Here is a 15205-nt window from a genome sequence, read left to right on the forward strand (position 1 = left end):
GCACCACCAGGGGTGCCCCCAGGAGGAGGAGTGGACACCAGCAAAAGGACAGCAGGAAACACTTTATTCCCAGGCTCTCAGCAGCCCTGTGGCCACGGGCCAAGAGCACCCACACCGGGCAGGGCCAGTCCCCATGGCTTGGCCCAGGGAGGCAGGGGCTGGCTGTCTGGGTTTGTCCCAGAAAGGGCCTCTTTGGGGACACAGGGAGAAGGGTGGGTTACTCTTTCCGGAAAATCAGGCACTTGTTGTTGGCTGGCATGTCCACCTGGAAGAGATGCTTTGGCTGGAGAAGCTGCTCAGGGAGGCCACCCATGCCCCCAGCCCTTCCCACCTACCGTCCTCTCCAGGAGCAGGCCGCTAGCCTGGCCCAGGTCCTGCAAGAGGGCTGTGTCCCGCAGTCCCCACTCAGGGTTCCTGCAGGGGCGAAGGAGGTGGAGTCGTGGCCTGGGGGGTGTCACCCAGCCCACCTGCCCTCCCAGCCAGGTGCCCCACCCACCCAGCTCTAACCTGCATCTGAGGGTCAGGTCAAAGTCCACATTGCTCTGGGGGGAGATCTTCCCATTGACCGCATAGGGCTGTGGAGACAGGGGTACGGCTCTGCCCACAGCCCCAAGGTCAGCCATTCCCGTCAGACCCGGTGCAGACTTGCAGGCTGATGCCCAGAGGATAGAAAAGACACAGCTCCCAAGAGAGGACAGCCAAGGATCCCAGCAGGTGAGCCAAGAAGGTGCAGGGAGACTGAGGGGAGGATCTAGGCACCATTCAATAGTGATGGAGTGGGGGAAAGGGCAACTGAAAATACCTAGACAGGAGGCAGGGAGTGCGGAAAGGAGAGGACAGCTGAGACTGGCTGGGATCCTCCTGCCACAGGAGGCTCAGCTCTGGCAGGAGCACTCACCCCGTAGGTGATGAGCAGCGCCTTGGGTTTGAGCAGGTGTCCTGCTGCTCTGAAGAGCCCCTGGGGACCAGGAGGGCAGTGAGGCGCTTTCCCCGGGCCTCCCAAAGAGCCCTGGGGTGGGGGCTGGAGACAACCTAGTCTCTCCTGGCCTCAGTGCCCTAGGATATGGGGCAAACCCGGCACCGTGCTCCCTCCCAGTGCAGGAAGCGGGGTGCAGCATGGCGCGGGTGGCCGGCCCGTGGGTGGTTAGCCCATGCTCCCACAGACCTCAGTGCATTTCAGAGGGCTGATGTGGATCATGTTGATGCAGAGCAGCAGGTCCAGCGACTGCGGCAGGATCCCACCCCATTGCTCCCAATGCCAGGTCACGTCCAGGTACAACGGAATCTTCACATTGGACAGCCCCTGGGCCTGAGTGGTGGCGGAGATGCTGTGGGAGGACAGCCTGTGGGTAGGGGTGGCCTGTGCACCCGTTCCTGACGCTCCCTGCAAACCTGCTCACAGAGGTCACGGTGGCGTGGGGAACCGGGGCCGCGGGACAGGGCCCCTTTTCACTACCCGGGATCGCGCCTCCCCCCCGCCCCAACCTGTCCAGGCAGCGCTGGTCCACGTCGGATGGCTGCCACTCGGCGTGGGGGAACGCCTGCGCGAAGTGGGCTGTGTGCTGGCCGGACCCCGAGGCGACCTCAAGCACGCGGACGCCGCGCTGAGTCGGGTCCACATACTGCCGCAGCACACGCAAGATGGGCTCCTTGTTCCGCTCGGCAGCCGCCGCCACCAACATCGCTACCGCACAGACAGCCCGCCAGCAGCGGTAGTTTGCCTGGAGCCGTAGTCCTGTCGTCGCAAGGTCCGCCGGGAGTTGTAGTCCGGCCTCCGCCAAGCCCGCCCCCCCCCCCCAGGAGGACGCGCGCGGAGGGTTAAAGGAACTGCAGCTTCAGGGGGCGCTCAGGGAGCGGTAGCCCTCGGTGGGGGACGGGGCGGCGAGCTGGGGTCGCTGGTTTGCAGGGGTCGCTGGTTTGCAGGTGCTGTTTAGCTCAGCGTCCTGTTGCCATGGACGTCGTAACATTTTTATAGAGTTTGTCATTCTCTGAAACTGTGTCTTGTTCGTGCTGTATCGGAGTGGACGGTTCCCCCTTCTTTCTGGTGTTCTCTTGTTTTGAAATTTATGTTATGACCGAGAGAGATAATTTTTTTGAGATGGGGAGAAACTAAAAAGAGCAAAGTGCGCCGCCCGGGAATCGAACCCGGGTCGCAAGAATGGGAATCTTGCATGATACCACTACACCAGCGGCGCTTGTTGGCAACGTGGTGGCCGGAGAGACCTAGGAGATTGTGACGCAACCGCATCCTGCTCAGAAATGCCATAGCGCCTGCGCCGCGCCGCCGCCGCCGCCTCCGCCTCTGTCGGGAGGCCCGGCTCTGTGCACTGCAACCAGCAACTAGGGTAGGGGCACCGGCTGGACAGGGTCCGTGACGGCGGGAGTCTCGCAGTGTTGCTTGTGCTCCCAGGGCTGGAGGAGAAGAAGCGGGGTTTGGGGACGGCCTTGATTCGGGTCTGCACGGTGGAAACCATGGCAACCGCGGGACTTCCGGAGCGGATGGGGGCGGGGCCATGGCAAGGTTCCTCCCGGGGCGAAGCTGCGGGTGGGCAGGGCGGTCTCAGCTTGCAGGAGCTGGGCAGTCCCGAGAGAGGGGAACCTTGTGATGCTCAGGGCTTCTCTACGACAATGAGATGATCAGCCTTAGCCTAGGGTCCACAGATGTGGTGAGGGGTCGGTGACCCCTGAATCAAATTGATGGCCGATTTGTTCTCCAGCGTGCTTGCCCAGTTGGCCCTGTTTCACAGGCTGAGGGCCGTGCCCTGCAGTGAAGACTAGCTTAACTCTTACTGGACAGTTTTTCGCGATTGAGACCCTCCATACTCGACGACACTCTAGCTAGGACTCAGATGGCCCTGTCCCGGACTTGAGCCTGGAATTGCCCGCCTGGGGGCGTGCAGGGTGGGATCAGGATCTGGGGTGTGCTTGTGGTCAGACATGGAGGGAAGTAGTATCTGCCACCTGGGAGAGTCTCACTCAGTGGGCCGGCTGGCCTCGCCTCCAGACAGGCCTGGAGGCCTTCTACATCGTGACCACCCGTCTTCCTTCAGCGGTCTTTCTCACTTCACAGAGCCGAGCTTTCCTTACCTGACTCACCTTTTGCCTCACTTTCTCCTGGTTTGTCCACTGAGTATTTTCCGTGTCTCCGGGTGGTGGAGCCGTGTCTCTCAATGCACATACCTGCCCCTGACCCCCACCTATGACCAGTGGTCACCTGAGGTCTCGCTGCCTACGCCCCTCACCATTCCTCACCAACCTAGAGCCACCAGCTTCCTGCTGGCTTCACGTGGGATTCCCTGGGCATGGGCCACCCTATGATATTGTCAGGTAAAAAATACACATTTGGTCTTTGTTCCAGTTCCTGGGACAGAGCTCCTAAAATCCTGGGATTTCCTGAGTGATGGGGTGAGAGGAGCATCTGTTGTTATTCATGAACAAGCCCCTTTCAGCCTTACCTGGGTTTATACCCTTAAGATGACTCTTGGAGGAAGAGAGCTGGTTGCCAGGGGAACCCACCTTGTGATTAGAGGGTTGGAATTTTCAGCCCTGCTCCCAACCTCCTTGGATGGGAGGGGCTGGAGACTGAGCTGATCGCCAGTGAACAATGACAATCAGTTATGCCTGTGTAATGGAACCTCCATAAAACCCTTAATGAAGGGCTTTGGAGAGCTTCTGGGTTGATGAACACGTGAATTTCTACCCACACTGCTGGGGGGGGAGGGGTGGAAGCTCTGCTCTTCCCTCACCTTCCCTGTGCGTCCCTTTCATCTGCAGTTCCCAAATCGTAGCCTTTCTAATAAACCAGTCAACATAAGTGTTTCCTTGAGTTCTGTGAGCGCCTCTAGTAAAATATGGAACCCAAGGATGGGTCGGTCGTGGGAATCCCAATTTATAGCTGGCCTATCAGAAACACAGATGACAACCCGGACTTGTGACTGGAGTTTGAAGTGGGGTGGTCTTGTGGGACTGAGCCCTCAGCCTGAGGGGTCTTGCACTGACAGTGGGCAGGCAGTGTCAGAATTCAGTTAAATTGTAAGACACCCAGTTGGTGCCCACAGAGAACTGGAGAATTGCTCAGTGAGGAAAACCCACACATTTGGTGTCAGAAGCGTTGTAACTATTAAAAAAAAATTGTAAGTATAGAAAGTTTTCCTTTACACCCCATGTCCTCTCAGAGGGGAGGAGCCTGAGGCTGACTGTTCCCCCGCTTCCCTCTTGTCATGTGTGCTGCTTGAAGGAATGGCCCAAATGCTTCTGTTTAACAGCACTTGATCTCAGGTTGATAACCGCCTGCCACATCCATTACTGGACACTGTGTGAGCTGACATCTGCCCTCAGCGCTCACCAACCTTAGTGCCTGGGACCAAAGCAGCTGACCAAGGCTGAGTGGCAGCTTTTGTTTTAGTGTGTGTGTGTGTGTGTGTGTGTGTGTGTGTGTGTGTGTGTGTGTGTGCGCGCGCGCACGCGCGCGCATGTTTTCTGGAATGCCATGGATGTGTGTCAGACTTTGGAAGGGTTCGGGACCCCCACAGAATGCTGAACAATGGACCCCTGGAATGTGTCCTGCACCCCAGCCTGTGCTCAGTAGTGCTTCCTGGGGTTGTGTTTCCTGAGGCTGAATTATTGTTGGGGCCAGAAGTGTCCTCTTCTGAGGCTGAATTTGGCTCCCAGGCAGCCTTTGAAAGGGGCTTACCTCCCACTGTGTGGAAGGTACCCTGGCATGGGCCACCTTTCCAGATGTGTGTTTATCCACATGATAAAATATCCAGCATCCAGGGAGCCATGAAGGGACACGAGATCCCGGGTCCTTCTGCCCACGCTGCAGCACCTCCTCCTGACCTTGGCCTCAGGCCTCAGTCCAGGGCCCGGATGTACTTCCTCCTGAGGGATGCACATCCCATACTGCACTTCCACCTCCAGGAGGCCACCCCCCACCCCCACCTGTCTTGGGGTCCCATGCACAGGAGGTGCTCAGGAAATATCTGGTGGGTGAGGGGGCTCCTGGGCAGGGGCCCCCACCTCCTCCAGTCATGCTAACCCACAAAGGGGCTGTGGAGCAAGCCTCCCCAAGTGCTGGCCCCACTGGAGCCAACAACAGGGACCACTGCCCACCATTCACTGAACCCTGCCCCACTCCAGTCGGGGGTCCTCACTTCCTCCCAGGCCTTCCATGCTTCCCCTCCAGTTCCCTCACCCGCTACCACTCCCCTAGGTATGTCTACTGTAACAAATTTTCCCCAAACTTGGTGACTTACAACAAGAGAAATTTATTTTCTCACAGTTCCAGCGGCCTGGAGTCCAAAATAAGGGTGTCAGCTCCCTCACAGCCCACAAGGAGGCTCCTTCCTCACTGCTTCCAGCTCCTGGCAGCTGTAGGCATTCCTGGGTTTGTGGCTGCCTCACTGGTCTCTGCCTCCATCTTCACCTGGCCTCCATCTCCTCTGTGTGTCTCTGTGACCAAACCTCCCTCTCCTTTCTCTTACTAGGACTCTCATTACTGGATTCAAGACCCGCCCTAATCCAGGATGGCCTTATTTCGAAATCTTCGCCTTGCTTTTTCCAAACAAGGTCACATTCTGAAGTTCCAGGTGCATGTACCTTTTGGGGGCCACCATTCAACTCACTGCATTTGGGCTTGGCAGTGGGCAGTAGGCGTGGGAGCATCAGCCAGAGCCTTTCCTGTGGCCACCCCTCCATTGGCAGAAGCCCATCCTCCCGTCTGAGTTGGTGAGGGCATGGATTTCAGATCATAGCAAGTGATTGAGGCTGACTGAAAATATAAGCTGCTTTCTTCTTTTATTGTACACAACATTTTATTTTTATTTTATTTTTTTTTAAGATTTTATTGGAGAATTGTGGGAGGGGAACAGCGCTGGGGAATCGGGGGAAGGAGAACAGACAAGTTGCTGTCCTTTTGTTCTTCGGTCTAGTTGTGGAGGATGTTGCTTCACTGGCCCATGTTGGTATTATCATTGCGCTCTTCCCGAGTGAGGCAGATTGGTCACCGGCCTCTGGACGGCCACTCACTGCGGCTCACGGCAGCCCAGCTCAAGGTCGAGCTGTTGTTCATCATCTTAGCTATAGAAGGCAGTGTCCCTGGCCCTCATGTGGGATCTGAACCAGGGTCCTGCTGCTCAGAGCTGGTGTCCCAAGCCAGCTCTTAACCAACATGCCACTCGGCCAGCCCTGTATACAACATTTTAGTAGTGTACCTAGAGCCTTTTTAAAGAGAAAAGTAGTACTTGTTTTTATTATGATGATGGGATCCGTGAGGGAAAGAAAAACCTTTTCTTACCCTGACAACCATTTTTTCTGCATGCCGGGTGCGGTCCCCTCCCTTCGGTCCCCACCTCCAACTCCAAGATGGGCGCCTACCCTCTCTGACAGTGGGATTGCTGCTGGCTGCAGAATGCTGCCTCTGGGGGGGGGGGGGCTCTCACAGGCTAAGGTGCCTATCACAGACAGTGATCCAGGGGGGACCGAGAAACTAATGACAACTCGATCACCATATCAAGAGTTTATTAAGGGAACTTACATAAGAGGTGTGTCTTGGGAAGTGGCAAGATGACATGTCAAGCCCTAAGTAGGTAGGACAGGGCAAGATGGATGGGGTACTAGGGTGTGACCCACCCCAGATAAGGGAAAAAACACCTTACATGCCTGCCTGGGGAAGAGGAAAGGCCTACTCCAGGAACCAGCACAAACCAGCACACCTGGTGCACAGGGGAGGGGATCAGACAGTCTCTGAGGGGTTTAAGGGGAAGCAACCTCTGGTCTGGCTGGACCCAGCTTGAGGGTCCCACAGTAGTCATGTCATTGAATAGTTTCTCCTCCACGTGGGAAGGCCAGGGAGGCCGGTGGGGGTGGGGAGCACCTTGTGCTGACTGGGGTTCCTGCCTGTCCAGGAGAACCAAGCTGAGCTCTTGGGGCCCCTAGCTGGCCTATCCCATGCCCCCTGGATGCCAGGCTCCATTCCAAGAACAAGGCAGGATTTGTGCTCATACATAATTGGGTCCTGGGAGCAGTGAAGCTGGTAAGCCTCCTCTGTGGGGGGCCAGGCCCCCCCCCTCACCCCGGCAGGTGCCCCCCACAACCTGGCCTTCCTCCTCTCTCAGTTCCCCATGCTCACTTGGCTCAGCGTCTCTTGGAGACCACTGGGCCCTCTCACCCTTTCACCCCTCCAGCCCACTGCTTGTCCTGTGCCCCCTTTCCGCCCCACTGTCAGGGCCATTCCAGTTGTGCTTGTCTCTCCTGGGCCCTTCCCAGGGCTTTGGATCCAACCTTTGACCTCAGAAAAGGCCTGTGGGCAGGGCCAGGCCATTAGGGCTTCCCCTCATCCAGGTCAGCCTGAGTGGGGGAGGGGGGAGGAGCTCTCAGAGAGCTCCTGTCAGTTTGGGGGAAGAGGGGGCACATGCTTCGCCCTTCCAGAGCCTTGCTCCCTCTGCCAAGAACACAAACCCTCAGGACACAGGCCCCCCTCAGACCCCTCCCCCTGTGGTGTCTCCCCATCGTGTGAGTCAGCAGCGTGCTCGAGGCCACCAGGAAGGCCAGGACAGCCAGCACAGATGATGCAGGACCATGCTGGCCTTGATGCTGCTGGGAGTAGGTGTGGGCACCACAGGGGTAGAAAGGGAGGCCTGGACTCGGGGGCCACGCTCTTGTCTGGGGGTCTGGGCTCACCAGCCTGCTCTCACGTCTCAGGGTTATAGGCCTAGCCCAGCCTGACTGGGCCTGAAGAGGAGGCAGCTGGTCACTTGTCCTTCAGCCTTGCTTGGGACAGGATGCAGAGCCAAGGGGCTGTATGTCAGGGGCACATGAGAGGAAAGACAGTCCAGCTCCCCCTGGACTGCAAGCTTCCCTGAGGGTCCCCGAGCAGGCCTGGTCACCCCACACAGGCGCATGGCGTAGCCTGGGAGAGAGCACAGAGCAGGTGGAGTGGCGGGGGGGGGTTCTTCCTGCTGGCCCATCATTCTGCACCCTGCTGCTCCTACTTGGCCAGCAGCCACCCCTCACTCCTCTCCCAGTTGTGACCTCTGCTTGTCTTCCCTGGCCTCTCAGCCTTGCCTGTATGGGGGGCTTCAGGCCACTCTGCTCTGAAGATGGGGTGTAGGGTGAGGGACTGGGTTTGCTCCAGGAACCCACCGTTCACTGTGCTGAGGGCAAGCCCCCTCAGGCAGCAGCTGAGACGAGACCCCATTGGACACACCAGGCCCTGGGGCCAGGCAGCTGGAGCCTCCTCAGATATTTGTGGGAGAAGTCCAGGAGCCCTGAGGGCCCAAGGTGGTTGACAAGCCTGGGTGCAGATTCCACAACCCGCACAACTGTGGGCAACGTTTGTTTTGTTGGGTGGGGGGATATTAAGGATTGAACTCAACCAAATGGAAGACAACAGGGTGCCACTAGGTCCTCGGACTCACCAACCTGTGGTTCACCCCCCGACACACACCAGACTGTGGTTCACCCCACACACACACACACCAGGCCCCCCAATCCACAGCCTGGGACAGCCCTGAGCAACCTGTGAGCTGGGAGGAAGGACACTGTCTGATTCTCAGAAGGAACACTGTGGAGTAGAGCCCTCCTCGATGGGGCTGCCCAGCATATCCTGTCCCTCAGGGCAGGCCTAGTTCCTGGGCCTCCAGACTCCCTGGAGGTCACCGACAAAGGCCTTGAGGCACAGTCAGCGCAGTGGGTCTTGTGGCCTATCCCACTGCTTGGTGGAGGGTGGGGAGGCCTAACCACCTTCTCCCTTGCAGGAGACACAGGCAAACTGGGCCGCCTCTCCCACCACCTCTCTCCCCACATCCCACCCTGCCACACTGCTCCTGTATTGGTAAGTGGCCTCCTCCTCCCCGGAGCTGGGGGTGCACCTGAGGCTGAGACCCAAAGTAGAATGCACCTGTCTTGTGGGGTGGGAGATTCCCAGGGCGTCCTGAAGTCTCTGCTCAAACCCAGAAGGCAGACCCCCTTTTCTTGCCTTTGACCCCCTAAGCACCAAGACCCAGACTAAGAGGGACCCTTCACACTGGCCCTGGAACCAGATGCGTTGGCTGAGGCCACCGACAAGAGTGGGAGCACTCTAGTTTCCAGGGTGCCACAGAGCACCCCAGAGCCGGTCAGTGGCAGGGGCGTCGGCTCCTTGGACTTCACCGCCGATCCAGCAGGGGCCTTGGACCACAGCCTCGCCCACGTTCTGGGTGCTCCATAGCTGATCTGGCCTCCGGCAGCGCGGCAGATGGGAGTTCCAGGCCCCAGGACAGTACCCCTGCCTTGGCCTTGGGTAGTGCGGGCGGAGCGCTGAGTCCAGCCAGCCCCGCCCCGGCTTCGCCGCGCCGGGTGGGGTCAGTTTCCCAAAGAGCCGAAGCGCCGCCTATGCCGCGTGCCCCCCCCCCCCCGGAGCCGTGCGGGCCCTTTAAGGGCCGGGGGCGTGTAGCGGGCCCGCCCCCTCCCCGCCGCGCCCCGCAGCCCGTTAAAGGGGCCGAGCCCTCGGCGCCCGCCTAGCGCGAGCCGAAGCGGAGGGTACGGGACCTGGCCGCGGGCTGGCGGGTGGGGAGGCGAGGGCGTGCGTCCGAGCAACGCGCGGGGCGGCCCCTCCGCACCATGTACACCATCACTAAGGGGCCAAGCAAGCTGGTCGCACAGCGCCGCACAGGTGCGCAGGGGCGGGCAGCGGGAAGGGTCGGATTGGGGTCCGCGCGCCGGGACGGCCCCAGGTCCGGGCGCAGCAGCGGCTGACGCGCTCTCTCTGTTCCCGCAGGGCCCACGCAGCAGCAAGTAGAGAGCAGGCTTGGCGAGCTCCTGAAATGCCGACAGCCGGCGCCGCCCACTCCGTCGCCCCCGCGGGCGCAGCCACCAGGACCCTGGCCCCTGTCGAGGTAAGACGCGCACGACCCCGGCGGGAGCCTGGCTCTCCCCTCCCCCACCGATCGCCGTTAGGCCGGGAGGGTGACCTTGGGGAAAGGTTAGCAGAGACCGGGCCACATGCTCCGCGCGGGCAGGCGCCGAGGGGCGGGGCGCGCCGACCCCGCCCACGTCTTCCACGCCCTCGCGGGCAGTTCTAATCTCCGCACCTCCGCGCTTCCGCCTCACCTGGCACCTGGCTGGGTCGGAGGGGACTGGGCCTGATGTGCGTGGACACCCCCACTCCGGGCCCTGTAGGACCCCGGAGTAGGGAGAAAGCCTACCAACTCCATGGTTGAAGGGGTTCCAGGCATCTGAGTCAGATGTTCCTGCGACCTTGGGCTGAGAGACCAAGATTTGAGGCAAGCTGCTCAGGACATTCCTCCTAGGCAGGAGCAGGGTGGCCGAGGCCAATGATTTTCAAGGCCTCCTGTCTGTGGCCACGGCGGGCAGAGCGTTCTGGGGGAGAGGCGCGCGTGGTTCTCTCTGGCCCTGCCACACCACTGCCCTCCTCTGCCCTTCACCCCAGACACCCTGGCTGGGCGCTGGAGGCCGCCGCAGATGCTCAGGGTTCAATGGAGCCTGCACTTTTTCACCTTTTTCTGACTAGCATTTCGCTGGTGCCAAGAGCCTGAGGCCAGAAGAGGCTCAGTTTGGGACTCTTTGGCCTCTACACTACCCTGACATAGAGATCAGATCCCCACCCCATCCCAGGGCTGAAACTTTTACTTTTTTGACTTAAGCCCTTGCCTTGGCTTCAGGTAGTCTATACATTTTCTGGGTCCTGGGCTTTGGTGGAGGCCCACACAGGCTGAGGGTTCCTGGCCTAGGCTGTGGGTTGGGGCAGCCAACTCAGGGACCCTGGAGGCAGTGCTGGAGAGGGCCTGAGGAGGTGGGTGCTGGCAAGGGGGACTTCCAAGTTGAGGACAAACAGCCTCCGAGATCAACCATGAGATGGGGGTGGCTCAGCCTGCCTTTCCCCCTCAGTTACAGACCTCAAATGCCACAGGTTGGGGGCAGCCTGTGGGGACCCTTCTGGGCTGAGTTCCTTCCTAGGGGCCTCCTGCTGGGGACATGTTGACATTTTGGAGCTGGATCCCAATGATGAAAATGTTCTAGGCCAGCCACAGGTGCCCCCTGGGCAAGGAACGTGAGCCTTTGGGGCTGCTCCCTAGGGCCCAGGCTCTCTTGTGACACTACACTGCCTTGTCACCTGGGCCTTGGACTTCACAGCTGCCCTACCTCAGAAACAAGGCATAAGTGTGTAGTTTCCACTGGTCACCCAATCAGGGAGCTTGGGGCTGCTGTGGCCCAGGGTGCTCACTGCCTTCCTCTCCATGGACCTCCTGCTGGGGAAGGCAGGGTGTGCCTGTGGCAGGTTGGGGGATGCTGGGGAAGGACATGGGAAAGATAGTACAGAGCCCTTAAAATGCCCAGGAGGCCTCACCTCTGTCTTCAGCATGCCCTGAGGCAGCTGGGCAATTGTAGCCTGCCAAGTCTGTGTCAGTAGAGTGCTGACAAGCGGAGCCTGAGGGAGATGGGCTTGCCACAAAAGGTGACACTATGTCCTGCCGGGTGCAGAGGAGTGGAGAACAGGCAGCGCATGTACTGAACTGCTGACCTGGCTGCCCTTCCCCCTTCCCTGAGCTGTCACCAGTCCACGTGGCCTTGAAGGGCTCCCCCCACCCCACCCTTCCGTCACTGGGAGGCCAGCGCAGCCAGCTGTCCTCCACATGGAGGAGTCCCCACTCTTGCTCCTGCACCTTCTCAGGCCCACCCTCTAACCTGGCTTCGCCTCAGCTCCCTGCCCACCTTCCCTGCTGTTTCCTCTGTAGCACCTTTTCACCAACCCGCACCCCGACTTTCCCAGGAGAGTGGGGGTGCCTGGGCCACTGCTACATCCTGCAAGCCTGGTGCTCTGCACATGCTCACAGTCTCTGACCCGCTAAATGGACTGACGGGCTCGGATTATGGCCCGGCAGGGGTCTAGGTGCTGCCCATGGTGGTGAACAGGGCACATGGGTCTGTGCCTCTGACAAGCTCTCCCTCCCAGCCAGAGACAGACAGGAGAGAGAATAAGATCGATGTAGGCAATATCAACTGTTGGGGAGAAGATAAAAGGGGCCCATGTGACCACCAGACATACAAGGGCAGATAGACACATGGGTGAGTGGGGGAGGTGCTTGGGCGCTGTACTGAGCTGTGGGCTTTAGGGTAAGACAGATGTGCAGTTAAGTCCTGACATTGCTACCCACTCAGGGCGTGTGATCTTGGACAGGTCACTTCCCTCTTGAGCCCAGATTCCTGGGCTGGAAAACAGTGTGCGGTCTACTTTGGGGGAAGTGGAGGGAATTTAGTGAGACCATGCCCCTGTAGGCGCAGAGCAGGGACTCTGGTGCTGGGGGCTGAACTTGTCTGTGGGCAGTGTCCCTGGGGAGGCCACATGGTGGCCTTTGTCCACAGGAGTGCAAGCACATGGGAGCCTGAGCCCTTTCCCCCACTTGTGGAGTATCATTAGGTAACCACAGTAACTGCTGGCAGGGGCCAAGGAGTGGGTAGGTTGGAGGGGCAGGCAGGTACCAGCCACCACCTTCATCCCTGAGATTCACAGCTCTGGGCTCTAATTCCCTTCTTTTTTTTCCTTCTTCCATGTCCAGCCTGTAAACTTTCCTGGAGTTTGTCTATAGCCTTACAGGGTTGGGGGTAGAGGTGTGGCAGGTGATGGGCTGTCTGAGTCACACCTCTGGTTTATGAAGTTCAGACTGGAAGGAGCCCTGCCCCTCTAAATTTCCTGTGGCCCAGAGCTGGCAGGACTGGTGCCCCTCAAGACGCTCCTCTTTATTTTAGTGCCCCTCTTGGCCGAGGAGGAAGTCCAAGCGGCGGTGGGGAACCTGAGCCCAGGATTGCAAGCAGGCGAGTGCCTGGCGGAGTGGCACGTGCAGCCCAGGACTCCTGGCTCCCACCTCCTGCTGTAGGTGCGGCCCTGCTCCTTCCACGGCCCATCACTGCCCTGGGCCCGGCTGGCCGGCATGGGCCCAGCGGCCCTCTGGACACAGCATGCCTACCAGGCTGAGCTTCAGCACCCAGGGGCCATCACTCAGCATTCTCTCCCCTGTGGGCAAGAGTGTTGCCCTTCTCTGGGGCCTGTAAGGATGGGCCAGGGTTGCAGTCACACCCTCCCCACGCAGGGTGGCCCACCCCATACTGGAGCTATCCCTTGGGGCTCATCCCGTGGGTCTAGGAGCAGAGGCCACCAGGCTCTTGTTTGGGTTCTTCTTCTCACATTGTGGCATTGGCGAGATGGAGAAGCTTCTGTGGGGAGAAGATGGCCAAAAGCTGTGCCTAGAGGGTGGGGTTGGGACAGAGTGAACTGGTCATGGCTCCAGTCAGAACCTGGGCTGTTGGAGGCCTGGCCAGTCCAGGGGAGGTGGGAAGCAGGTGGCAGGGGGATGCCCGAGAGATCCTTGGAGGGGCGCCTGCTTGCCTTGAGCATGGAACCCTGCTGGGGACCTGGGATACAGAAAGCTGGGGGCCCTCCTGGTCTGCAGTCACAGGCGTGCCTCAGGGCTGGGGGCTGTGGGTGTGAACTGAGCTGCTGGAGGCGCAGGCCTGCGGGAGAGAAGCCTCGGCCACCTGCTGCAGCACGCAGCTGCCCTGTGGTGCAGGGCAGTGCTGAGGCTGGGCCTGGCCTGGGGGCGGTGGGTGTGGCCTGCAGCTGCTCCTAGAACTCTGCCAGGCTCCACTTGGGCTTGGGATGGTCACCAACCATCTCCTCCCCCTTCCTGCAGTCCGGGGCCAAGGCTCGTGTTCAACCGGGTGAATGGCCGGCGGCCCCCCACCACATCCCCATCCATCGAGGGGACCCAGGAGACTTATACACTGGCCCACGAGGAGAATGTCCGCTTTGTGTCCGAAGGTAGTGTGGAGGCCCAGGGGTCTTCTTCCCCACTGTAACCTGACTCAAAGCTGCCAGAGGGCTGGGCTCTCTGCCAGCCTGTCCTGTGACCATCGAGCAGGCTGTCTGCTCCCACTTCTGGGCTGGAGTCCAGCGTGGCCACCAGGCCCTGGGGGGAAGACAAGGTGCCAGGCTCAGTCTGACTTCCCTCTCCCTACAGCTTGGCAGCAAGTGGAGCAGCAGTTGGGTGGTGGCCCAGCCGGTGAGAGTGGTCCAAGGCCTGTGCAGTATGTGGAGAGGACTCCCAACCCACGGCTGCAGAGTGAGCTCCCCCCCTCCCCTCAGGGAGTCCCCTCCACACCCTTCCAAGCTGATCTGGGCCCTGCCAGGTTCTAGCCTCAGGGGTGCGGGAGGGGACTCCAACCTGGCCCATGTCTTCCCAGTTGCCTGTTACATTTGGGTTCTGGGTGAAGGGCTTGTGGTCAGCTTGAAGGGAGAGATGCTGACAGGTCTGGGAGGTGGCATCACTGCCCAGTCTTCTGCTCTGCCCACAGATTTTGTGCCCATTGACCTGGACGAGTGGTGGGCGCAACAGTTCCTGGCAAGAATCACTAACTGTTCCTAGCCGCTGCCTCAGAAGGAATGCTGCCTGCACAGGACCTGGCCATGCAGACCCTCTGCTAGGAGAGGACCATGGCGCCCTGTCCACCCATTGTGGCAGGCCATGCTTCACCCTGGGCCAAGCCGGACGCCGGCCACACCTGAAGTGCCAGCATTTGGACTTTTGCACCTGTTGACACCTTGGCTCAGCTGTTCCAGGATGCCAGGGGCCGGGGGCTGAAACTGTCTGACCTCATTCCTGCTCACTGTGCCCAGGGAACAGCCCCTGGGGCTGACAGGGCGGAGCTCCAGGCTAATAAAGTTGAAAAATTGCCTTTTCCGAGTGTTCTTTACTTTGTGCATAAGGGGTAGAGGTGTTCTCTCACACACGGGTGCCAGGCCCAGCCCAACCTCCCTTGTAGCCCTGTCTTTCCATGTTGCAGCTCAGGCCCTCGACCCCTTGCCCAGCTGCTCTCCTGTGTCCTGACAGAGGTGCTGGGGTCAGCTCATCTTCCTTGGAAGTCTGTGAACTGCATCCTGCCCTACCTGACACCCACTCCCCCTTTCTCTCCCTGTTGGAGTTGACAGGTGACTGAACCCTGCCAGGAGGCCCAAAGATGTTTCACAACCTGCCCTGGGATGGGGCCCCAGCCTCCCAGGATTGGGGCCAGGTCTCAGGATCCCTGGTCCTGTCTCCCAGGCCTGGCTGTGGGACGGTGGGTGAAGGTGCCTCATAGGTTTGAGGGGAGCCCTGGGGGGATGAGTGTAGGAGGCGGGGTTGCCAGGACCTGGGGCCCTGTGGGACACTGC

At 59.9% G+C, this 15205-nt stretch overlaps 2 protein-coding genes and 1 non-coding gene across 7 annotated transcripts; 1 reads left to right on the forward strand and 2 right to left on the reverse strand.

Moving 5' to 3' along the window:
• Nucleotides 1-47: 47 nt before the first annotated feature.
• On the reverse strand, nucleotides 48-1760 carry METTL26 (methyltransferase like 26). Of its 4 annotated transcripts, none has more exons than XM_019648682.1 (6): nucleotides 1486-1760; nucleotides 1166-1328; nucleotides 899-958; nucleotides 508-575; nucleotides 336-414; nucleotides 48-265 (listed from the first exon to the last, which is right to left on the reverse strand). In XM_019648682.1, exons 1-6 carry the CDS (start codon nucleotides 1680-1682, stop codon nucleotides 218-220), a joined length of 615 nt encoding a protein of 204 aa, XP_019504227.1. In that variant the 5' UTR covers nucleotides 1683-1760; the 3' UTR covers nucleotides 48-217. The 4 variants fall into 4 exon arrangements, with proteins under 4 accessions (XP_019504227.1, XP_019504226.1, XP_019504229.1 ...); XM_019648681.1 differs by having other exon boundaries at nucleotides 1166-1392; nucleotides 1486-1724; XM_019648684.1 differs by lacking the exon at nucleotides 899-958.
• Nucleotides 1761-2124: 364 nt separating this feature from the next.
• TRNAG-CCC (transfer RNA glycine (anticodon CCC)) lies at nucleotides 2125-2195 on the reverse strand. Its single transcript has one exon. It is a non-coding gene; the product is annotated as a tRNA-Gly (tRNA).
• A 7244-nt stretch (nucleotides 2196-9439) lies between these two features.
• On the forward strand, nucleotides 9440-14733 carry MCRIP2 (MAPK regulated corepressor interacting protein 2). Of its 2 annotated transcripts, XM_019648380.1 has the most exons (6): nucleotides 9440-9652; nucleotides 9758-9875; nucleotides 12748-12813; nucleotides 13689-13816; nucleotides 14016-14117; nucleotides 14350-14733. In XM_019648380.1, the coding sequence occupies exons 1-6, from the start codon at nucleotides 9601-9603 to the stop codon at nucleotides 14418-14420; spliced, it is 537 nt and encodes a 178-aa protein (XP_019503925.1). In that variant the 5' UTR covers nucleotides 9440-9600; the 3' UTR covers nucleotides 14421-14733. The 2 variants fall into 2 exon arrangements, with proteins under 2 accessions (XP_019503925.1, XP_019503926.1); XM_019648381.1 differs by lacking the exon at nucleotides 12748-12813 and having other exon boundaries at nucleotides 9450-9652.
• Nucleotides 14734-15205: the final 472 nt, after the last annotated feature.

Source organism: Hipposideros armiger, unplaced genomic scaffold (genome assembly GCF_001890085.2).
Source record: "Hipposideros armiger isolate ML-2016 unplaced genomic scaffold, ASM189008v1 scaffold_126, whole genome shotgun sequence".
Taxonomy (NCBI): domain Eukaryota; kingdom Metazoa; phylum Chordata; class Mammalia; order Chiroptera; family Hipposideridae; genus Hipposideros; species Hipposideros armiger.

What these genes read in the sequence shown, in the direction of transcription:
- METTL26 (XM_019648681.1), bottom strand. Translation starts at nt 1,621, where the DNA reads ATGTGGACCCGACTCAGCGCGGCGTCCGCGTGCTTGAGGTCGCCTCGG. An exon ending in GACCAGCGCTGCCTGGACAG is followed by an intron (nt 1,393 to 1,485) that starts GTTGGGGCGGGG and finishes CTCTGTGAGCAG; the next exon opens with GTTTGCAGGGAGCGTCAGGA. An exon ending in CGCTGCTCATCACCTACGGG is followed by an intron (nt 576 to 898) that starts GTGAGTGCTCCT and finishes CTGTCTCCACAG; the next exon opens with CCCTATGCGGTCAATGGGAA.
- MCRIP2 (XM_019648380.1), top strand. Translation starts at nt 9,601, where the DNA reads ATGTACACCATCACTAAGGGGCCAAGCAAGCTGGTCGCACAGCGCCGC. An exon ending in GGACCCTGGCCCCTGTCGAG is followed by an intron (nt 9,876 to 12,747) that starts GTAAGACGCGCA and finishes TCTTTATTTTAG; the next exon opens with TGCCCCTCTTGGCCGAGGAG. An exon ending in GAGCCCAGGATTGCAAGCAG is followed by an intron (nt 12,814 to 13,688) that starts GCGAGTGCCTGG and finishes CCCTTCCTGCAG; the next exon opens with TCCGGGGCCAAGGCTCGTGT.